This window comes from Gymnoscopelus braueri (assembly GCF_963280865.1).
Source record: "Gymnoscopelus braueri genome assembly, chromosome: 19".
NCBI lineage: Eukaryota > Metazoa > Chordata > Actinopteri > Myctophiformes > Myctophidae > Gymnoscopelus > Gymnoscopelus braueri.
In genome coordinates this window covers 44,523,615-44,548,698 of record NC_137621.1, presented here as the reverse complement: position 1 = coordinate 44,548,698, position 25,084 = coordinate 44,523,615, and the positions used below count along the sequence as shown (strand labels likewise).

Here is a 25,084-nt window from a genome sequence, read left to right as displayed (position 1 = left end):
CCTTCCAACCGACTGATCTCCCAACTTCATCCGACTGCCTGTCTGTAGTAACCTGTAGTCTGTTTGGTGGAGAGCTACCTTTAAAGTCGACGATTCTGATTCTGTGTTAACTTACGCGGCGATGCCGGCGCGCGCCAGCACCTCGGCCTTCATGGCGTAGAGCCGCTCGCTCTTGCTGACGCCCAGCTTGATCTTCACCCTGTCGTGGGCGTTGTCCTGGAAGAAGAAGCCGTTGTGGATGACGAACTCGGCGTTGGAGCGTGTGCCGTAGAAGATGTAGATCTGAGAGGGAGGAGCCGCGACACACACACACACACACACACACACACACCCCCACACACACACACACACACACACACACACACAGGTTTGTTTTAGATATACATGTTAGGACATTTTATTTAGTTTATGAGTGCCATTTTTATTTGTATTGCCATTTTTAACCGTAAGCTTAAAGCCAAAAAATAGCAGATATACAAGCCCACAACGTCTCACTCTGTGACGCGTTGTGAGCTTGTAAATAGGCAATTTTTTGGCGCACGGCACCATATAGCGTAAATAGGCATGACTATCTCTAATCCCTGAACCCAACTTCTAAATGTCTGATCCTAAACCTAACCTGAATCTTTTTCTAACTGTAAACCTATCTCTAAAAATCTTTTTTTTATCACATTCTACTATACTGGTGGGGACATTTGGTCCTCACAAGGACAAGTAGAAACACAAACACACACACACACGTCACCATTACTGGCGCCGTCACCATGGAGATGTTTTTGTTTGTTTTGTTTGTCGCATTCCTGATGCAATATTCCAATATTTCATGAATTGAAGTAAAGAGGAAGCTGTGAATTCAAGGCTTCATAGGGTGAGTAATTTTGATAGAAAAAAATGTCATTTTGTGGGTGAACTAACTTTTTTTTAAATATCTGGCACACCCAATCTACTCTGTGAAAAATCATCAGGGTTTATATAACTCTGAGAGTGTACAAATGGAACCAAATGGACCCCGTAACTGAAAGGGTCTGTGTTTCTGCAACCACTCCATTGCAAACAGTCTTTAAGCATCATAATGTGTTATTTTAAGATTTCTTTGGCTATTCAAAAATAGCAGATATACAAGCTCATAGTGCGGCACCGAGTGCCACGCTATGAGCTTGTAGATCTTCTATTTTAGGAAAATCGTGAAAATGTGTGCAAATCTTGGAATATATATTTTTTAAAGTGAACATTTGTAAAATATTTAGTTCTAGGGCCCCCCAGAAGCAAAGATTTGAGTTACAAATGTACGCTTAAAAAAAAGAAAAATTGTAATATTTTCACAAATGTTTCAAAAATAGCAGATCTACAAGCTCATAGCGCGGCACTATGAGCTTGTATATCTGCTATTTTTGAACAGCCAAAGAAATCTAAAATGTCAGAGATGCGTTCCTGGATTGAATGGGTTAATTTATACTAATTTATACGGATATAGCAGATCTACAAGGTCACAACGTGTCGTGGCGAGAAGTGTTGTGAACTTGTACGTCTGCCATTTTCAGCGCATGGCGCCGTTGAGCGATGATGCGTAAATCGAGCATTCCTCATCAGATAGCATCACAGAGGCCGTTTTATTGAGGGTGGGAAAAATCGTATTAAAATCTTGTATGTTTTTGGGGGCCCCGCATTATCAATCTGCTATGGAAGGATGTGTCAGATCTCAGTCTTGGTATGTGTATATAACCTCACACTACTCCCAATACTCATCGTCTCTGTCGGGTGGAAACCTCATATGTCCAAAACTCTTACTTTCAGAATAAAAATAGCAAAAGTAGCAGATCTACAAGCTCAAATGATCTGCTACTTTTGATACTTTTGTGTGACGCAGTATCAAGTAGGGCGTTAATTTACCAAAAAAAAAGAAAAGGTTAGAATATGGAGATAAGAGGTTTCTGCCCGACAGCAGGTTGCTCGCAAATCTAGACTTTTAAATTTTTTTGAGTGGTTACGTAAAATGTCTGGGCACCTCAATGTGAAATTGGCAATTTATTGCCAAAATGTGAAAAAGTTTAATAATAAAAGTATGCTTTGGAAAATGGTCTGAAATTATGTAAAATAGACATGATTTGAACGTGCAACGGTACATCAGAATCAGACCTAAATCTAACATTAAACCTGTTTATGCCCATAATGACTGGCTATCCACGGGTTTGTATCAATTTGCAGCAATTGTTGAAATAATAGGCCGTAAAGGTCAAATGCTCAAGCATGTTCAAATAATGTATATTTTACCATATTTCAGACACATTTCCAATGAATACATTCATTCTTTTTTTGTTTTACATTTTGAAAAAGAAACAAACACATTTTTAACGTTAAAGAAGTAAAAGTACAGAACATTGGAAATACTCCAGTAAAGTACAGTTCTTGAGTAAATGTACTTAATTACTTTACACCACTGCATCTGAGTGTGCACTCAAACATCATATGAATGTGGACACACAGAGGACTTGCATTTGATTGTGAGTGACAAAGTGACGAGTGGAAGAGGGTATCCCCCACATCAGTGGATCCACACGCCGCTCACGTAATCCCTCTCTGACACATTATTATTACCGTTTCTTTACAGATAGCGGAGGATGACGAGAAGAGACAGAGAGAAGGAGGGAAAAATACGGAGCCAGGATGAGAGGCAAACAGACGGAGTGATAAAAGTATACCTTTGATGCAGTGGTGGAATCGGTACCACCAATACTCTGCTACAAGTAAAAAAGGCCTGTCTTTAAAATGATACATGAGTAAAGGTACTTAAGTATTGGCATCAGAATATACTTACAGTACAAAAGTAAAACTACTCAAATGCATGTATATATATAATATATTTCTTTTTTTAAATAGAGTACATGAGTGCATGTACTTTACGCCACTGCTTCGAAGGTTGTATGCAGAATGCCATTGGCCAGGCAGGCAGGGGGGGGGGGGGAATGCACCCATAGGTGGGGCGGGGAGGGGAGGGGAGCGCTGGGGTTGGGTCTCTCCCTATACCAATGTTCCATCCACCCTCCTGGTCTCATATACACCGTAAACCACCTCCACCCCAGCCCCTTCAAGCGCTCTCTCGCCTGCACCTCTCTGTCCTTCTGAATCTTATCAAATAATTCCTATTCTAAAGAAAGGACATGGAAGGGGGAGGAGGGGGGCTCGGGGGGGGGGGGGGCATGGAAACGGAGAGTGAAGGAGTGAGAGGTGCTGCGGGCGGACAGAGAACACTCCCCCTCACACACTCACACACACACACACACGCACACGCACACACACGCGCGTGTGTTTGAATTGCTATACGTGTGAGGACATGAAAGTTTCAGGATGCAGAATTTTGCAGAGTATTTTGTTTAGTTTTTTTTTTTTATGTTTGTGTCATTTCTGTGTTATTTTAGATTTGAGCTATAACCATTATTTTAGACTTAACTATACTTTTAAAAATTTGAATATAACTTTGAATATATATTTTTTAAAGCGAACATTTGTACCTCAAATATTTGCTTCTCGAGGGTCCCTGGAACAAAATATTTAGCAAATGTTCACTTAAAAAATATATACATTCAAAGATTTGCACACCTTTTCAAGATGTTTCAAAAATAGCAAGCTTGTAGATCTGCTATTTTTGAATAGCCAAAGAAATCTAAAATTACACAGATGCGTTGCCGGATAGAATGGATTAACACCAACTCTGAAGCTGAAGATAGCCGTAACTAAAGTATAAAAACAGGCATAATAGTGCAGCAGACTAGTGACACCATCGTCCACTTTGTGATACATAACAAGTATGCGACGTGTTGTGAGCTTGTAGATCGGCAATTTTTCGGTGCATGACTGGGACTCGGCGACGTTTAAATCGTGTTTAACTCTAAACCTAACCCATAAACCTAACCTCTAAATGTCTAATACGATCTTAAAACTCAACCCGAATCGTTTTCTAATTGTAAACGTATCTCTGTAAATATTTTTTCAACCATGAAACAACAAGTTTTCTTGCGAGGACCAGGAAAATGATCCTCGCAATGTCTCACATTCTACTACACTTGTGGAGACGTTTGGCCCTTACAAATATTAGTCACACACACACACACACACACACACACACACACACACATCCACTCTCTCTAACACATTTTCTGTTTCCTTTTCTCCCGGCTGACCACATCTCCGTGGCTCCCTCCACAATGTGAAGCGCTCAGCTGGCGATATCAAAACGAACGCAGGGCCGATAAGAGCTCTGTGTGCCACGTGCACAGAGAGATATGGAAACCCCGACAAGTACGGAGAGGAAGCCGAGCAGTGGTGGAAAAAGAACTCAAATGTTATGAAGTAAAATTATCAATACTGCAATGTAGAAGTACTCTGTTACAAGTAAATTTACTTGAGTAAAAGTACAAAAGTATTGGTATCAAAATGTACTTAAAGTACAAACAGTAAAAGTACTAAAATGTTTGAAAATAGCAGATCTACAAGCTCACAACGCGTCGCATCACGACGCGTTGTGAGCTTGTAGATCGGCTATTTTCAAATAGCCCAGTGTGTGGGGGGGGGGGGGGGAAGAGAGAGAGAGAGAGAGAGAGAGAGAGAGAGAGAGAGAGAGAGAGAGAGAGAGAGAGAGAGAGAGAGAGAGAGAGAGAGAGAGAGAGAGAGAGAGAGAGAGAATATATATTGTTTAATGTTTTTAAAATAATAATAAAAAAGGAATGTTTTGGAGGGGGGAGGCATGGTGGGTAGGGCCGTTCCACAATTTTGGTAGAAAGAATGGTAGATGGTAGGAATGGTAGGTGGTGGGGGGGGGGTACAAGATCAGTGGAGCTCCTCTGCTGTAGTGCCCATGAGCGTTTCTCACTCTAGTGAAGTAGTTTGACAAGATACATGGGCACTGAGCCCATTGCAACGTGCTGTACTCTGTCCTCTTGAGCCATCCCAGCCTAGGGGAGCCAAGTGTGCTGGGGTTAAGGTGAGGAGTGGGAGTGAGGTCTAGTAGGAGACTGATTAGTTTGTTTTGAGAGATCTGTAGTTCAAATCTTTAGAGACATTGAGGTGCTTGAGTACCATGAGGTGCAATGCATAATTACACCTCAGTGCGTTCGTATTGATAAACGAGGAGCTCCTGCCCCAAAAATCTTGTTCTTGATTTGACTTTCTTGATTAGTTTTGTTGCTATTTTTTCCATTATTTTCATATTTTTTGCTGCTTAGCAGAAATGGAAATTCAAAAATAAGATGTAAAGATATTTCAAAATATATTTTAGTTTACGGAAATTACGGAACAGGCTTTTGGTATGTGTAGTTCCAGACTCTATGTAGCATTTGGAGATTGTGGAACAGTTGTCTGGCTACGCGACTCTCCAAAATACAACCCAGATAGGCAGCCTCATTTTTCATAATCAATTAAATCGATCAGTTCGATTAACCCTTGCCTCACCTGATCGTTCTCCTTGTAGTCCTGCAGGGCTACGCATTCACACCGGTCGTCCTCCAAGTTGTAGCCTGTGGTGATCTGAGGGACACAAGAGAGTGAGACAGGTTAGCCTGTGGTGATCTGAGGGACACAAGAGAGTGAGACAGGTTAGCCTGTGGTGATCTGAGGGACACGGATTATCACACTGCCAGAGCTGCTATACAATTACAATAGCTCTACAACTACAATAATATGTATGCAATACTGTATGTATGATTGAATTTGTGTTTATAAAAAATGTAAATAAAGGCAAAAATCATGTAGATTTTCTTAGCTATAGGAAGCGTTAACACATTCAATGCCAGGTACTATGCATCCGTTTTTTTTTTAGCTTCTGCCAGTTTTTTTCCCCGATTCTTCTAACTTTTTAAAGTAGTCACAGAATATTTATCTCCAGTATGACCGATCCCCTGATGGTTGCTAATCACTGAGGGTTTCACTGTGCTTCCGTGAAAGAAAAAACTAAATGTCATCGCAAACCTCTTGTTCGCTTGTTATATGCCGTTGAAAATGACATGTCTCGCCAAAAATAGTAAAACACAGGAGCCGAGATACAGAATATTTCCAAAATACTTTAACCAGGAAGTGAATGGAGCAGTAAATCTTTGGATCGCGTTATCGCCTGGTTCTGTGTGAAAAACGGAAATTTGAAAAACGTAGATTGTATTTGCATTGACGTAGATCTACGTGATTGGTAGGGAATGTCTTAAAGGTTTCATGACGTTCAGTTTTACCACACAATAAAAGTCTTGGTCATGGTCCTTCAAACGTGAATAAAAAGTTTTAACAAAAAATTCCACTCTCCATGGAAGGGATTTCGCCTGTCAATCATCGCCTCGGCTGTGACTTCACTGCCGAAGGGCCAAGCTCAGATTACTTTTCAGCCTAATTATTCAGAAAACCCCAGACCACAGAAAATCCACTGAATGTTCAAAGTTCAGATTTTTTGGGTGTAATTGAGGTCATAAAACCCCAAAAAAAACATTTTTAAAAAAAAATGAAAATGAATGTCATAGAACCTTTAACACATTGAATGCCAATCGCGTAGATCTACGCGAACCTATTTAAAGCCGCAGCGTGCCAGTCGCGTAGATCTACGCGAACCGCCGATTCCCATTGTAATCGCCCAAGGTGCACTTTCCGAATTTTTTTGATCCATTTCCGTTTCCGGTCGGAAACGGAATTATTCGGGTTCCGTTTTTTTCGATCGTATCCGCTTCCTGTCTGGGATCCTGTTTAAAACTCGATTTTCTCGGTTTGTTGTTTTTCTCCTCGCTGATCACTGTTTAGCGTGTATCGGCTGTAGCTTCAAGATGGCGGCTCGCATTTGGAAACTGTTTTCGCTGGACGTTTCTCACGGATCCGCTGTGTGTTTAGAACCAAATGAACGCGCACTTTTAACTTATTTAGCGAGGTCTGTGGCGACATGATAAAAACAAAAAAACAACAATAAAACGCTGGCACTGGTGAGTACATTATGAGATTAAACTCTGGCATGGAATGTGTTAAGGAATCGGACCGTTAGCCTATGGCGCAATGGACCTTGAAGTTAGAAACCCCAACATCAGAACAGCATTTTGATGAAGTGTGATACGTTTTGTGCGATGCTCTGAGAGGCATCAGACTTCAATAACCCATCACTAATAGGCCCTATATCTCAGTAACGAAATAAATATATATAGAAAATAATAATGGTTTTGAGGAATGAAATCTTATCAAAGTGAGAATGACAAAGGACACACACACGTCAAAAACCATACTCTGCTCCTCTAAACGTGTTATGGTACCGTAATGATTGTTGTTAACAGCTTTCAATCCAATAGCATGGAGAGCTTGTACGTTTTTCAACAACTGAATTTGACCCTTTTGTCAATACCCTTCAGAATAGTGTTGCTGTCGGGCAGAAGCCTCATATCTCCATATTTCAACTTTTTATGTTTTCTTTTTCTTTTCTAATTCATCATACTGCAGTGTCACTCAAAAGCATCAAAAATAGCTGTCAAGCTCACAACGCAACGCAACGCATATGCAAGCTTGTAGATCGGATACTATTGCCATCTAAATTATTACATTTTGTGTGAAAGTGGTCAAGTCTGTCTGTGGGTTTTATAAATATTGAGCCAATGAAAAGTATCATAGAGCTATGACTAAATAATAACTACATTGGATCCATTGGAACACAGGTTCTTGTTCCCCCTATTTTATGAAAAGTAAAGGTTTTGGACATACAAGGTTTCCAACCGACAGCGTCAATATAATCCATCGGTCACGTAGAGATAAAAATAAATAAAGATACAAATAATAACGATACATCCAGGGGTTTGAAAAGGCCTTTTTCATTTATAGTCACGCCAAAGGGACTACGTAACAAAACAAAACCATTTCAATTGAGGTGTCTTAATGACTCTTTCATAGTCGCCGGCTTTCCACAAACACCAATCTCATTTGCGTGGCTAAATGCGCTTTACGACGAACAGCCGTAATATTGCTCTGTTGCAATCAGTCACTGAACACAATCAAAGCAATAAAAACATAAAAAACAAACACTATCTCTGGAGAATCCGTCCAAAGAGACTTATATTCTGAAATCTATTAGTTGGATCATGCATTGTTTTCAATTACTGTGTGCGTGTGCGCGTGTGTGTGTGTGTGTGTGTGTGTGTGTGTGTGTGTGTCCACATGCAAACTATCCCACTGGTGTTAGTTTGGGGGGGGGGGGTCCTTGAGTGGATTCCAGGGGGTCCCCAGCAAAATCATTGATACGTTAGGAACCAAATGGACCCGTACAGGTTTGTACCTCCGAGAGTGACCTCCGAGAGTGACACAAATTGAGTGTTAATTTGGGTCCATTTGAACATTCTCAAGAGTTAAATTAACTGTAGATTAAATTTACATTACATTTAATGTAAAATTAAAATATATGTCAAATTCAAACATTGAATAAGTAAAATAAATGTACATTGTAGATTAATCTGAGGGTCCTTGATATAAAACATTTTGAGAAATCACTTGACTAACGTCCGTTAGTGCGGTTAGTTGTATGTGTGTGTGTGTACTAACCAGTCCATCATTGTGGTAACACGTGTGTGTGTGTGTGTTTGTGTCTAACCAGTCCATTTGTGTGTGCATGTGTGCATGCGTGCACGCGTGTGCATGTGTGTGCACGTGTGTGTACACACCAGTCCATTAGTGTGGTTGCACATGTCCCACAGTGGGATGAGGGCCAGGGTGACTCTGCTGCCATCTTCAGTTGGGATCTGGTTCTGTCGGGTCATCACAGAGGACACAGCCCACCTGGGTTGACACACACGCGCACACACACACACACACACACACACACAGGAGGGGGATTACATTTGACACCAAAACCTCACAACGCGAGGCGTTGTGAGCAATATTTGGCACTTGCTTGGTAATATTTGACAATTTAGCCAATGTTAAAAAAAGATTAATAGTATAGTTTGTTGATTACTTTTGACGCAGTAATGGTCTTATTAGTATTTTATTTTAGAGACATTAAAAAGGTCTTAGAAGTCCTTAAAATTTGCAGATACCCAAAATACACTTAATATTGTAGGTTGGCTTGTTTGCTGTTGAGTGAGAAAACAAATCATCTGGAGACCCCCCCAAAACAATCATTTGGGGACCCCCGCTGGGGGTCTTGAACCACAGTCCAAATGATGGAACTAAGTCGTGGCGACTGAGAACTTTAATCCATGCGAGCGGTTCGAAAGAGGCGGACGGGCCGACGCAAACTAAGCGTTCCGTCGCCTCGCCGTCTCCGCTCCAGTTGGAAAACGACGTTCGACTGCCGTTTACCGACGCTGACCAAGCGCAACCAAAGTGAGCGACTAGAAAGATACTTTATCTTGTGGTGGTGGGAGGAACGCAACTTAAGAAGTGGGGGCTCCAAGTAAAAAAAAAGGTTCTGCCTTACAGGACCGAGAGTCAATTTAGCACACTTAAATAATTAAATTACCACTGATGACACACACACACAGACACACACACTCTCCAGTTCCTCATGACAACGTTGCCCACCAGGAGCGGAGACTTGCATCAGATGGGGGGGGGGGGGAGGTTGGAGGTGTGTGTGTGTGTGTGTGTGTGTGTGTGTGTGTGTGTGTGTGTGTGTGTGTGTGTGTGTGTGCGCACGTGTGTGGAGATAAAAGGAGGCCCTGGCGATAAATTATTCTCTCAAAGATAATTTGGCTCCTAATGAAATAACAATGAGAACAAAAACGTCCCATTTTTTTTAGGGACGGGGGGGGGGGGGGCTTGTTCCAGATTCCAGGGCGATTTCACGCACACAGTAAAAGCATCAGTGTTAATTTATCCATTTGTAACTCTGACAAGGGGACAAACGTAACCGTTCCGGTACAGTTGACAGTTAAAAGAAGAGTGAAAAGTGTTAATCAGTCATCAGTGACTGATTAACACAAATGGAACCAAATGGACCCTTACGGGTCCATTTGGTTCCATTTGTCCTCCTCTCAGAGTTAAATGAACACTGAGGATTTTTACTGCGTCTGAGGAAGACGTGGCCAATTTGCAAAACAGGCCAAGACACAGGTAACACACACTGTCACACAGGCAACCCCCGCCTCTCTCTCTCTCTCTCTCTCTCTCACACACACACACACACACACACTCACTCACACACACACACACACACTGACCTGTAGTCGTCGAACGTGAAGGCGTCCTTCAAGGACAGTTTGCTGGCAGTGGGATGAGTCTGGAGGGATTGACAGCGAGGTGGAAGAGAGGGAGAGAGAGAGAGGGAGAGAGAGAAAGAGAAAGAGGAAGAAATGGAGAAGAAGTATAAGTGACACAGTGAGAGAAGAAAGAAAGGTAGAGGACATGGAGATAGAGAGAGAAGAAAAAACACAAATCAGTATGTGGAATTTCATTATGCCGGACGGTCTGTCTAACGGGGATATGCCTAACAAGAAGGCGTGGGAGTAAGGGGCTAGTGTCAGAGAGTGTGTGTGTGTGTGTGTGTGTGTGTGTGTGTGTGTGTGTGTGTGTGTGTGTGTGTGTGTGTGTGTGTGTACATGTATTACTATACTTGTGAGGACCAAATGTCCCCACCAAGCATAGTAGAATTTGAGAAATAGACAGTGTGAGGACAAATTTCCTGTCCCTCACAAGATCATTTTTGAGTAAGAGGAATCTCAGGTTGGGGTTAGGATTAGGATTAGGCATTTGGGTCACAGACACACGCACAAGTAATAGCTGATTTGTACTCAGTTGTGCGCCAGCGTCAATGCACCGAAGTGAGCTTGTAAATCAGCTATGTTCAGCTTTAGTGCTAGGGTTAAAAATGACAAAAACAAACGTTTAAATTGCATTCATAAAATTGCCGTCCTAAATCGTTGATGTCCTCACAAGTACAGTAATACAAACGTGTGTGTGACAACTGAGAGAGAGAGAGCAGGAGCGTCCGTCGGTGCAGGGAGGGTACGGGTAAGGGGGGGGGGGGGGGGGGGGGGGGCGTTCGGGGGGCTGGGGGGAGATCAGGGTGACGCTAGCCCCCCATACATCACTGTCAACTTAATTTGTTGTGCCCAGCAGCCGTCATAAATCTGCCTCATCAATTTGGGCCTGACATGGCCAGTGTGAGTGTGTGTGAGTGTGTGAGTGTGTGAGTGTGTGAGTGTGTGAGTGTGTGTGTGCGCGTGTGTGCGTGTCTGTCCGTCGATGCCAGTGGAATCTCCATTTAAAGCCACCGCCAACCTCCAAGGGCTCATTTGCAAACTGGCCTAAGCTTAGTTTGCAAGGAGAGAGAGAGAGAGAGAGAGAGAGAGAGAGAGAGAGAGAGAGAGAGAGAGAGAGAGAGAGCGGTGGTGATGGAGACATAGCAGAGTGTTAGAGGCGGGGTGGAGCGAGCACGGGGAGTTTAGCGCGTATATACGAGATGGAAAATGAGGGAGGTACCAATGAGGGGGGGGGGAAGAGAAAAAGTAAAGAATAGAAATAGAGGAGATGGGGGGGCACGGAGGTTGAGCAGCAGGGATGGAGTAAAGGTGGTGGAGGTTTAGAGAGAGAGAGAGAGAGAGAGAGAGAGAGAGAATCAGAATAGAGACAAAACCCAGACTATGGGAGTTAAGTCAGAACAGTCAGTAGGACTGCGTTCACAATCCTACTGTAAAGGTGCGGAATCTCAGCGCATAGGAGTGTGTGCGTGCGTGCAAGTGTGGCTGTTCTTTCCGCGTCTTGAGAACCGGCCAACTGATAAGACTTCAGACTCGCCGTGCATGTTGGCGAGGACCCGAGGGAGTTAGGTGCCTGGTGTCAAGTCGGTCGGATAGGCGGTTGTCCGGAACCGCCATTCCGACCGATATGCCCATATACATTATGGAGATCCAGTTGTGAATGTTCCTAAATTTGTGGTAATGTGTAAGAAACACTCGGTCACTCACTTTGATCATTATGGCAGTGGCTCTCACTTGAGGGGGTTCCAAGAGGTCCCCAGCTAAATGAGTTAATACAGCAGCAAAAGCAGTTTAACCACTTTAGGCCTAAATAAATTGGCTATAAAAAATTATAATAATAAATATAAGAATACAATCTTTTTGAATGATTTTGAAGGAGTAGTTCACCCAAGAAATACCTTTATTTCTTTACCTACCCGGTGGTGTCGGTGACTCACAGACAATTTTAGTTTGTAAAACATTCCTTAACGGGGAATGAAGAATCCAAAAATTAAGAAAAAAACTTGATGAATGTAATTAATCAGAGACCTGATTTAACAACAGCAAAACCGTAACAAAAATATGTCCATAAACGCCAAAACACAGCTCATGTAGAGCTTCAAAGTGTTTTCTGCCGTAATCCGCATTCCCAAAATATAAAGTAAATACACTTTTTAAACTCTAACGGGTGCTCGCGTGCATGTGAATGAGCTCTGGTTTAACCCCACGGGCACGCCCATGCGCCTTCTTCGTTTGAACGGTTTGAACTGGAAGTGTTATTTTTTATCCTCTGTGGTGACATTTTGAACGTTTTTCAGCCAACTTCGGCAGAAGTGAATATGAGCTCGTGTTCTCTGAGACACAGGCTGAGTAGCCAGAAATGGTGCCATCTTATAATGAACATTAGTGAGGACCAGTTACATGAACATAGTTTAAAAAATGGATGAAGTGGGTCTTTTAAGTACAGTAACCGAGTAAATATACTTTCGTTACTGTCCATCAGTGCCCTCCCCTCCCCCCTACCCTCCTCTCTCTCTCTCCTCCCCGACATGTTTGTTGGTAGGCGAGGGGCCCAGAGGATCAGCACCCAAACGCCTCTCACCTTAACCAGCACTCGGCTAACCCTAGCTTATCTTTTAATGGCTGTCGACATAGCAGAGGGCTCAACACCCTCTCTCTCTCTCTCACTCCATAACCTAGACCCCTTTACACCCCCCCTTCTCTAAGCGACACTTACAACACACAACGGCGCACGCACACGCACACAGGCAGTGTATACATTTGTACACACACACACACACACACACACACACACACACACACACACACACACACACACACACACAGACTGTGATAGGTGAGAGGAGCTGAGGAGAGAGGGGTCAGGCAATCTGCACTACAGGCTATTATCCGTCTTCAACCCAAAAATCCCTTTACTCAATTTTTTGGGGTCCCTCCTCCTCCTCCTCCTCCTCCTCCACCCTTCTCCTCGGCTCAACCGGCGTCTATCTCCCGTTCCGATCGGTCCCGTAGCTTTTTCTAAGGGAAACCAATTTTTAGTGCAGGGTATCAGGAAGGTTAGTCAGTCTTCACTGAAATTGTATGTATTGCAGCCGCGCGTGTGAGCGCACACACATACACACAAACACATATGCGCATTCAGCACGCTCACGACCATGGTCAGCTCTGTGCTGTGCGATCTTCATTTAACCTGTTTGTTGGTTAGAATCAGTATCGCTGATGGACGAACGGACTCTATTACACACACCAGCCTAGCCTTGGATCGAGACTTACCATAGATGCATTTTTATCGAGTATGACATTTGCTTACGTATCTATGATAGTCTTGGTCTCCATCTCCTCACTGGAAATCCGCACGCAAACTCCCATACAGATCTCCCTGGTATAAGAGATGGGGGTCCACGACCCAAATGCATGTTGATTTGGGAGACCTTGCCATGAAAACGTTTGGGAACCACTGCATTATGGTGGTTCTCAAACAAAAATATTAAGTGAATATAGTATAATATAGCTTGGATCAGTGGCCCCGATTCACTAAGAAATGTACGACCATATTTTGATCTTACCGGCATTTAAAGGATCTACACCATGAATTTAAAAAATAATAATAATATTTAATATCATATTGCTTATGTCCCTCAAACGTTTTTCAAAAGGTTTGAGCCTAAATCAAGCCTCAGATATACTCATTCCAACTAACTTCTCTCTGGCTTAAAAAGCACTTTCACCTGCAATACCACATTGTCCTGTTTGGCACGGGGCGCTATTGAGCCAGTTTGTATGCATGTTATCTCCTGGTTCTGTGTGGAAAAATTGGCATAACGACTCAATTTGGGAGAAAATTTGGGAAAAAGCATCAAAGAAAACATACAGAAAAAGTTACATTATACTAGACCATACCCGTGGGGGGATATGCGCACATGATCTGGCAACCCGGGAGCCAGCTAACACAAAAGCGCTAATAAACAGCTGAGATTTCGTGTAATCGGAAAACGGGCTTCGCTGTTAGGTGCACATGGTAATGGTCAATCAACTGCTCCAGCCACTGAGGAGAAACGGGCAGAACCAATTTTGGCCTCACCACTACACCACGCACTACAGAGGTTTGTCAAATTATAAGAGGATTATTGTATTATTATACAATCTTAGTGTTTGGCCCACTTGCAAAATCCTCCCGGTCCACCAGTGGGACCGCGGTCTACAGGTTGGGAATCAGAGACAGGAGCAGGGTTGGGGTCCTTTAGGATTTTAGCGTGCGATTCCTTAACTGTTCCCTTTAACAATGCCTATAATAGGGGGTTCCAAAGCAAGCCCTACAGAAGTCCCCGGACGGGTGCTACACCAGAATGTTACGTGTGGTACCGAACATCAACCAGGACATTACGTACGCGTCTGTACGGGGGCACTACCAAGTGTATCAGAAAAGATGGCAGTCAGGAGGATGAGACTAGCCGGCCACTGCCACCGGCACCGAGAATTCCCGGTCAAAAAACTCGTACTGTGGGAACCAACACACGGGCATCGATCAAGAGGACGTCCCACACCTACCTACGTGGATGCACTAAGGAAAGATGCTGGTGCAGAAAGCACAAAGGAGCTGGCCAGATGTACGGAGAACCGAGATGACTGGAGACTCCGATGGAGGGCTCGTCTGAGGACGACGTAGAGAGAGAAATGGACCCTTGCAGGTCTGTAACTCTGAGAGTGTACAAATGGAACCAAATGGACCGGGTCCATTTGGTTCCATTTGTACACTCTCAGAACCAATGGAATGGTTCTGAGAACAGAGAATGGAATAGAACCACGGGTGTTCCATTTGTACACTCTCAAGGGTTATGGTGGTCCTTGACATTTTTAAAGTTTGAGAACCACAGTATTGTAATTGTATCGCAGATGTTACGTCCACACACCAGCTCTGATAGTGTGATTAAAAACCCAGTTCCAGATACGGTTCCAAATGTGATGGAACCGATTCCGGTTAATCAATGTTGGATCCGGTTCCTCCGGTTCCGGATACCAACCCTAGACAGGAGCAGCCAGAGGAGCTTGAGTGAAGCACAAAGAAAAGAAAAAGTTCTACAGGACTTCTTCTTCACTCTTTGACAGGGAGACGTTATTCAGGTGCAGTTTTACTGCAAACACTCTTTAAAAAGGACCTAGACCAAAAGCACGGCAAAAGTGAGTAGGTGGCAAACGCGCGCACGCGCACGCACACACACACACACAAACACACACACACACACACACACACACACACACACACCTGCAGCTTGAGCTCTTGATGCATTAGCATCACCAGACAAGGGTCATCCATCATGTGCCACTGTGGAGTGTGTGTGTGTGTGTGTGCGTGTGTGTGTGTGTGTGTGTGTGTGTGTGTGTGTGTGTGGTGGGTGCCACGTGGCTGCATTAGAGAGAGAGCGTGGCGAAGGCATGGATAGCCTAAGTGGTGGAAGTGTGTGTGTGTGCGTGTTTGAGAGAGGGGACAGCGTGAGCGAAGTGGCGACACTAAAAAAGGTACAGTGAGGGTCCCGTAAATCAATTAGCCGACAGAGCCCTGACACGGTGCAAATGCTCGTGGGTATTATGCATCAGCGAGGCCCGCTAATTGGCTGAGCGCAGGTGGCCGGTGTGCCGGGCCAATCGGAGAGGAGGAAGAGAAGGAATCTGCACGGAGGACACGTTAGGTTCAAGTCTGTGTCTGCGTGTCTGTCGTGTAGTGCAGTAAGTAATAAAGTAGTAGCCTAGAGCTCAAAGTTCTCAAACATATTCATGTCAAGGACCCCTAAATCATTGGTTCTCAAAGTGGAGTTCCAGGGGGTCCCCAAACTGAACCAAATTCACTAACTATCAATTACTGACTGTAACTCAGAGAGTGTACAAATGTGTTAAAAATGTAATTAACATTGATTTTACAATAGAAATTGGGGTCCCTACCAGGGATAGAAATGCCATTAAATGAGGGTCCGTAGCTTAATGCATGTCAAACTGGAGGTCCTTGAAATTAAAATGGTTGAGAATCGCTGCTACCGTAAAAATATTCTTTTATGGGAGTCCTTGGCATATCTTTTCAAATGGGGGTCCGCGGACTGATAAGTGTCAATTTGGGGGTCCTTGACATGAAAACGTTTGAGAACCACTGCCCTAAATTGACATGTATTGTGACGGTTCACTATGAAATGATTATCAACAGCCACTCCCAATTGTAGGAGTTGAGGCATAACATTTAGTTTGACCACAGATAAATATTGTGAAAATAGCCGATCTACAAGCTCACAACGCCTCGCAAGATGGGCTATATATTGTCCAAATGTTTTCCTCTTTCTTAGGTAATATTTGCCAATTTGGCCAATGTTTGACCGTTTTTATAGTATAGTTTGTTTGTTACTTTTGGCGTAGTAATGGTCTTATTATTAGTTTTGTTTTTTTAAAGGTCTTAAAAGTTATCAAACTGTCACTTTAGAAATGTGCAGATACCCTATACATCTATACTGTATGTTGTTTGTTTACTGATGAGTGAGAAGCTAATGGCTAATGGGGACCCCTAATGGGGACCCCCCAAAATAATTTGGGGACCCCCCTGGGGGTCCTGACCCCCACTTTGGGAACCATTGCTCTACTGTACTGTACTGTACTCCGTCTGTATGTACAGCATTACTGGCGGTCACCTTATAGAGGTCCTTGTATAGATACATCAACCCATACACTTCCATTCTGACAGTCAAATCCCACCTCGGGGTGCGGTGCGTGTGTGTGTGTGTGTGTATGTTTGCAGAAAGGTGGCTGAATACCGTTGCTGGTGGCATTCATTTACGAGAATAAAAATACGAATATTAATAAAACAAGAGAAGTTGAAATATGGAGATGTTTCTGCCCGACAGTGACGCTATGGGAAGGCCTACATAGAGAGTCCCATTTATATTTATACCTGGGTGCGCGCCGTGTCTTGCCGTGCACCGAAAACGAGACGATCTACAAGCTCACAGAGCTTATGTCTCCATTGCATCTCGTCTATCTGCATGCAACATACTGTACATCAACATGTGCGTGTGTGTGTGTGTGTGTGTGTGTGTGTGTGTGTGTGTGTGTGTGTGTGTGTGTGTGTGTGTGCGTGCGTGCGTCCCCGCTCATACATTGAACAAAGAGAGGAGTGGACAGAGAGGGAGATTGGGAGGGGTGGGGGTGGGTTGAAGGGGGGCAGAAGAGAGAGAGAGAGAGTTTTTTTTTTTGCGTCTGTCTCTCTACTCTACATGTGCGGAGGAGGAGAGGAAGGTACAATCAGGTCAATTCAATTCAAAGCCAATGCGACAAGCTAATTTTCCTGCCCGGTCATCTGAGGCCCGCCTCCGAGGAGAGGGGGAGGGAGGGAGGGAGGGGGGGAGGGAGCGAGAGAGAGAGAGAGAGAGAGAGAGAGAGAGGGGTTGACATTGACAGTAGTCATTACACTGACACTCCACCCACCCCCCAAAAAAAAATAAAAACGAGAACGGAGGAGGAGGGTAGTGTGTGGTGGGGAGGGGGTAAGGGTCGGAGATAAGAAAATGAAAAGGGAAGGCGGAAGGGATGAAGGGATGGGAGGGGTGGAAAAAATGCAAAGGTGAGGAGGAGAAGAAGAGGAGGCAGAGAGGGAGGAGGAGGGAGCCACGGACGGCAGAGGAAGGACAGAACGGAGAGAGGGAGGAGAGGGAGATGTAGCGAAGACAAGGGGACAGGACACTGACACACACACGTGCACGCACGCACACACACACACACACACACGCACGTCTCAAGTCAAGCGCAGAGGAGAGCTCAAAGGAATGAGGGGGGGGGGTCTAACATGTCACACGTTTTGCCGTTCAACCCGGTGCCACTTGGTCATGAAGAGGTTTCATCTGGGTACCTGCGTTGTGTTACGCAGTGAATCTTGAACTTTTTTCATGTCAAGGACCTCCACATTAAAATGCATTTGGCCACGGACCCCCCCCCCCCAACGAAAATATGTTGTACCAGGGACCCCCCATACAAGATTTGGTGTGAATGTTGCTTGTAGTTGTAGTATCGGTAAATGTTCTACATTTCAACACAGCAATGCATTGATATAACAATAAATACTTTGCAATTTGTATACTTTTGGATACTTGAGTATTTACTTTGTCAAAACGCTGTATCTCACCAATATGAAATCACTGTTGGCTTCATAGAACACACCACTGCCACCTTGTGGACGTTCATTGACAATGGCCGCCAGTGTACTAAAATGAGATTTCAGAAATTCTAAGAGACACTGATCCTTGACTTGAGACAAACATAACATAAACAGAGCTTCCGTTTGTCCACATCTTTGGCTGAGGCTGTTGCAATGCTCCAACTGATTAACGGCATGTGACATGAATGGGAGGTAACAAATTAATATTCACATACTACCGGTACCATCTAATGCAGTGGTTCACAACCTTTTCAGGCTGCATCCCGCCAAAATAATCATATTTGAACTGGGAACTGGGGACTCTGTTCCCCACCCCCTGAGGGGGGGGGGGGGGGGGGGGCGGAGTAAAGGGGGTGGGGCAGGAGGAAGAGACGAAGGGATGAGAGGGGTGAAAAACCTGAATGGAATTGTAGGAGTTGAGGCATTTCATTTAGTTTGACTCAGTTCCACAGATAAATATTGTGATCGCTAAAGGCGGCGCGATAGATATTATTACTATTACTATTTTATTACTATACTACTATACTATTACTATTTTATTACTATACTACTATACTATTTTATAAATGTTTGCCTCATTCTTATATTATTTCATTTGGCCAATGTTTGACCAGTTTTTTTTGTATAGTTTATTGATAACCTTTGATGCAGTAATGGTCTTAAGTCCTTAAATTGTCCCTTTACTGTCATCTGAGGACCACCCTGGGGGGTGAGAACCACTGATCTAGAGCATTTTGTTCTCAAAGAGGTCCCCAGCTAAATTTGTATCACAATCAGTTTGCACTTTAACCCTATTTTATATGAAAGCCGTTAAAAAAATCTTGAAGAATTGTGGGGAAACGATTAACAATTCATCTTTTATGGAGGTTCCTGTACATATTTGGCTCCATCAGAACATATTTTTTGCCAACGACCCCATACTACATTTTTGTTTAAAAAATATTCCACATTTCTCAGATTTGTTTTTTTGAAAATAGCAAATGTAAATCTGCTGAGCAGTAAATCTTGGGATCACGTTATCTCCTGGTTCTGGGGAAAAAGAAAAAAAAAATCACAAATAGTCTGTCGGGTAAAAACCTAATTTGTCCAAAACTGTTACTTTTCCGGATTCAAATTTAAAAGTAGCAAAAAGTAGCAGATCTACTAGAAGCTCGAGCTTGTAGATCTGCTACTTTTGATGCTTTTGTGTGACGCTGCTAGTATGATCAAGTAGTGCTTTAATTTACGGGGAAAACACACAAAGTTAAAGTATGGACGTACAGGGTAAGCGCTTTCTGCCCAACAGCAACAAAATGGTCCTTGTAAGCTAAAAGTGTTAGTTTTTTGTACTGCAACACATTTCTGCCTTTCCAACCCCTCGGATCAAATCTGCATAACGATGAGTAGATCACTGGCTCCATGTATCAACTGTTTATGTTTCTTTGGGTAAATTGAAGCCCTAATTTGCCATAAAACAAGTACAAAAACAGCCAATGTCTAAGCTCTAAGTTGTGAGCTCGTAGAGCAGCCATTTGATTTTAATTACTGAAAGTGAAAGTAGGCTACACGTGATTAACCCATTAAGACCTGGAACGCATCTGTGTCACTTTAGATTTCTTTGGCTATTCAAAAATAGCAGATCTACAAGCTCATAGCGCGGCACCGAGTGCCGCGCTATGAGCTTGTAGATCTGCTATTTTTGAATAATCTTGAAACTTTTTTTTTTTTTTTTTTTACTCTTAGGATTTAGATTTTTTTTAAAGAATCGCCTCAGGTCTTAATGGGTTAATTGTGCATGTGGGTTTTATAAATATTGACCCAATGCAAGTACTAACAAGAGCTTGTGACTAAACAATAACTACATTAGATCCACTGGAACACAGGTTATTTTTGTTCCCACTACCTGAAGAGTAATGGTTTTTGGACATACCTGCAGTGGTGGGAAAAGTGCTCAATTTGTTTACTTAAGTAAAAGTCTCAATACTGCAATGTAAAAAATACTCAAGTCAAGTAAATGACCGTAATTAAAAATGGACTTGAGTAAAAGTACAAAAGTATTGCTATCAAAATGTACTTGAAGTACCAAAAGTAGAAAGTACTCATTGTGCAGAATGTCCCATTTTCCCATTTGAAAATAGCAGATCTACATACTCACAATGTGTCGCATTGCGACGCATTGTGAGCTTGTATATTGACTATTTTCAAATGGCCGAAATGTATATAGGGCTGAAGTGAGTAATGTATGTTTTGTAATAATAATACAAATCTACAAAGTAACTAAAGTTTTCAAATAATTGTAGTGGAGTAAAAGTACAATATTTGCCTCTGAGATGTAGTGGAGTAGAAGTAAAAGTACTGAAAATTGGAAATACTCCAGTAAAGTAAAAATACCACAAAATTGTACTTAAGCCCATACTTGAGTAAATGTACTTAGTTACTTTACACCACTGCATACCTGTACAAGGTTTCCACCCAAAAGCAGGGAGATTTGCAAGAAATCAAGTGACATGCGTTGCGCTGCACAGTGCAACACTAGTTCAATGTCTCCCCCTGCCGGTCAGGTTGTGGTACTGCACACGCACCGGTTTCTCTGCCCCCTCTGTGTGTCATTGCTGGCTTATCAGGAGGAAAAGTGTGAAATTGAGTTCAAGAGGCCACTTTGCTCGTTCTCTCCCTCTCTCTCCACTCCTTTCATCACCTCCCCTGTTCTCTCCCTCTCTCCACTCCCTTCATCACCTCCACTGTTCTCTCTCTCTCTCTTTACACCTCTGCAAACGTCTTAACTTGATTCCTCTGGCCGGACATGACACCACGGCTGACAGGTAGGGGCGAGAGGCAAGACACAGAGACAAGACAATAGAGAGAGAGAGGGGCAAGTCACAGACACCACAGAGAGAGAGAGAGAGAGAGAGAGTGAGAGCGAGCGAGCGAGCGAGAGAAAGAGAGACTCGGTATGGTAAATGTTACAGCTGTAGCTCTAGAACAGGGGTCTTCAACGTTTTTCAGGCCAAGGACCCCTTAGCTGAGAGAGCGATGAAGCAGGGACCCCCCTGTATACAATTATTTTTTTCACTTACTTCGTAGAAGGCTTCATAGAAATGTATTTTCAGACATTTATCCACTTAAACCCTCAGTACACAGTAAACTTGACCCTTTTTACCCTGTAGCCTACACCAATCTCTTTGCCCACAAGCTCATAACGCCTTGCGCGATCTGCTATATTTTCGGCAAATGTTCCTCCAGAATAGGGTAATGTAAATAAAATAAAATAAATAAAGTTCCTATCGCACAAAGATTTGGCAGCCCGCCTGTAGTAACTCTGAGGACCCGCCAAATTCCTTCCGGTAAAACCAGCCAAGAGTGGCTTCAACTGACCTCTACCCTGATCTGAGCTGTACGGTTGCCAAGTCTGAGCCTTGAGACGAACGGGGACAGATGATGGTGGAAGTAGGCCTGTCACAATTATTACATAATCGTCTAATCGCATTTATTTGGGATAATCACAATATTATTTTATATTATATATTATATATATTTTTGCATAATCGTTTCCATGTTGACAAATGGTCATATACATTTTCAAATCTACAAGCTTACAACGCGTCACAAAGCTATTTTTACATATAATTATTTGAACGACATTTAATCGTCCACTGAAATTTGTAATGGTGACAGCCCGAGGTGGAAGCACTAAAAAGTCAGCTCAAACGTGTGGTGAGACGTGGTGACACCGTCAAACTAGGAGCACTTGCATGAACCCACGCCACGCACAATGTGCATCTCTTTTGAGGAACTTCCTGGTGTCCCAATGTCCTGTGAGAGCAATGCTCTTTCACTGTGTAGGTGTAGCTGTGTGTGTGTGTGTGTGTGTGTGTGTGTGTGTGTGTGTGTGTGTGTGTGTGTGTGTGTGTGTGTGTGTGTGTGTGTGTGTGTGTGTGTGTGTGTGTGTGTGTGTGTGTGTGCGTGTGTGCGCGCGTGCGTGCGTGCGTGCGTGCGTGCGTGCGTGCGTGCGTGCGTGCGTGCGTGCGTGCCACAGCTTTTTTTGTGTGAATACAGAGTGACTCATGGCTGCATGTGTGAGCGTCTGTAACCTGCCCTTCTACCAGAGGCGTATGCTCATTGGGGCCAACGAGGCCATGGCCCGGTCTGTAAAACCCTGCTCCCCCAGGGGACAAAATAAAAAAATCAACATAACAACATTAGCAGCTCTCACCCTATTCTGTTGTAGCCAACCACAGAAAGTCGCCTTTGTTTTCAAATCTGTCTTATTTGCATTCGGCCGAATTGTTAATGAGTGGCCATTAAAAACCGGTTTCCCCGTCAAACCGGTTCTCTTGCCAGGTAAACAGTATAAAGAGGGGCCAGAAATAGCTCCACATTTCATTATTGTTGTGACTTAAGAATCTGGCCCGGTCAACGTTAGAACCCACCATACGCTACTGCCTTCTACCTTCAAACTGGCTGACGGCGCGCTGGATGTTCTCTTTGTAAATATATATTACGCGTGCGTTGCTGCGTGTGACACCCACCTGCACCACCTTGTAGAAGTAGGCGTACTGCCGCGCCGTGTTCTTGTACTGGCTCAGCACGTCCTGCAGCACCTGCGTGCCCAGCAGGTGGCGCACCTCGTCCTCGTGGTAGTACAGGGGCGTGCTGTAGTGGAGCGGCAGGCTCCTGATGTAGGGCAGCCAGTGGGAGGCGGGGTCGGCCCGCTCGCACAGCAGGTGCAGGGCCAGCGTCACGTTGCCCATGGCCTGCAGGATCCTGTCCTGGCTGTACAGGGGACCTGGGGTGGGGGTGGGCAAGGTTAGTGTTGTCTTGATTTTTAACTAAGAGACTTTTTTCCTAACAATTAACCCATTAAGACCTGAGGCCGATTCTACAAAATGTCTTCTAAATACTAACAGTTTTCTGGAAAACTATTGTTTCTACATCAGTGGTGCTCAAACTTTTTCATGTCAAGGACCACCCAAAATGATATGTATTTGGCCACGGACCCCCATCACAAAATGTTTTGTTCCAGGGACCCCCCAGAAGCAGAATTAGACTTAAAAATGTTCGCTTTAAACAATGTATATTCAAAGATTTGCGCACAGTTTCACGATTTTTCAAAAATAGCAGATCTACAAGCTCGTAGCGCGGCACTCGGTGCCGCGCTATGAGCTTGTAGATCTGCTATTTTTTAATAGCGAAAAGTGTAAAATAATGCTTTTTTAGCTCAAATCAAAAAGTGTCACAGATGCGTTCCAGGTCTTAATGGATTAATAATGATACTGTCTATATAACCGTTAAAGGGTAAGACCACTTTGGTAGAGGTTTGGGTTGTGTAGTTACCTTGTCATGATGTAACTCCAAAGGTGGACAAGAAATGAAAAATAATTGCTCCATTGATTAGAAATTGATAATTCAAAATATGCTCCTCATTGACTTACATTGTACGGTAAAACAGCTCTCAAAGTCACTCTTTTAGCACGTAAACGAACACAAACAAAGCTGATTCAGACAATATAGAACATCATAAAACCCAGTACTGTTTGTTTTTTTGATAAAAATGTGAACTTCCTGTTGATTTTACTATTTGAAGATCCGAATCCGGATCCGCGGATCCAGTCCGGGTTTTCTTCTTAATAAAAATGGTAAAATCAACAGGAAGTTGACATTTTTGTTAAAAAAATAAACAGTACTGGGTTTGGTGATGTTCTATATTGTCTGAATCAACTTTGTTTGCATTCGTTTATGGGGTAAAAGAGTGACTTTGAGAGCTGTTTTACCTTACAATGTAAGTCAATGAAGAGCATATTTTGAATTATCAATTTCTAATCAATGGAGCAATTATTTTCGATTTCTTGTCCACCTTTGGAGTTACATCATGGCAAGGTAACTACACAACCCAAACCTCTACCAAAGTGGTCTTGCCCTTTAAGACCAGGTAAGAATCTGTGTAATCTTTAGATTTCTTTGGGCTATTAAAAAATAGCAGATGTACAAGCTCATAGCGCGGCACCGAGTGCCGCGCTATGAGCTTGTACATCTGCTATTTTTGAAAAAAAAAGTCGTGAAAATGTGTGCAAATCTTTGAATACATATATACATTTTTAACGAAGATCTTTGCTTCTGGGGGTCCCTGGAACATCATATTTTGAGATGGGGGTCCACGGCCAAATACATATAATTGTGGGGGTCCTTAACATGAAAAAAGTTTGAGAACTACTGATATTATAGCAACATAAGGTTTTTCAAAAAACTGTTAGGATTTAGAAGACATTTGTAGAATCCCCAGAAGCAAAGATTTGAGTTACAAATGTTTGCTTTAAAAAATATATAGCCTATTCAAAGATTTGCACAAATGTTCACAAAAAAAAAAAAATAGCAGATCTACAAGCACTATGAGCTTGTATATCTGCGATTTTTGAATAGCCAAAGAAATCTAAAATGACAGAGACAATGACAGTTCCCGGATTGAATGGGTTAATGAGCTAAATTCAGCAAACGTGAAAGGATAGAACACAAGGCTAACCCTGTGCTTCAGTCAGTTAGCAATGCTCACCCAGGACAGAGTTCTTGGCCGACTCCACGGTCATCAGCATCTTCCTGGGGATCCACAGGAACAGCTCCTCTGCCTGTGCACGCACACGCGCACACACACACACACACACACACACACACACACACACACACACACACGTATTACTATACTTGTGATGACATTAACATTATA

The 25,084-nt window shown here is 43.2% G+C and overlaps 1 protein-coding gene across 1 annotated transcript in view; it reads right to left on the bottom strand.

Moving 5' to 3' along the window:
- Positions 1-25,084, bottom strand: part of LOC308074358 (actin-histidine N-methyltransferase-like) — a 57,529-nt gene that overhangs the window by 14,904 nt on the left and 17,541 nt on the right. Inside the window, exons 5-10 of the mRNA XM_080413776.1 lie at positions 24,914-24,986; positions 22,896-23,152; positions 10,161-10,219; positions 8,661-8,775; positions 5,446-5,520; positions 116-282 (exon numbers count right to left, since the gene is read on the bottom strand). Coding sequence (XP_080269902.1) covers positions 116-282; positions 5,446-5,520; positions 8,661-8,775; positions 10,161-10,219; positions 22,896-23,152; positions 24,914-24,986 — 746 coding nt within the window. The remainder of the gene's footprint in view (positions 1-115; positions 283-5,445; positions 5,521-8,660; positions 8,776-10,160; positions 10,220-22,895; positions 23,153-24,913; positions 24,987-25,084) is intronic.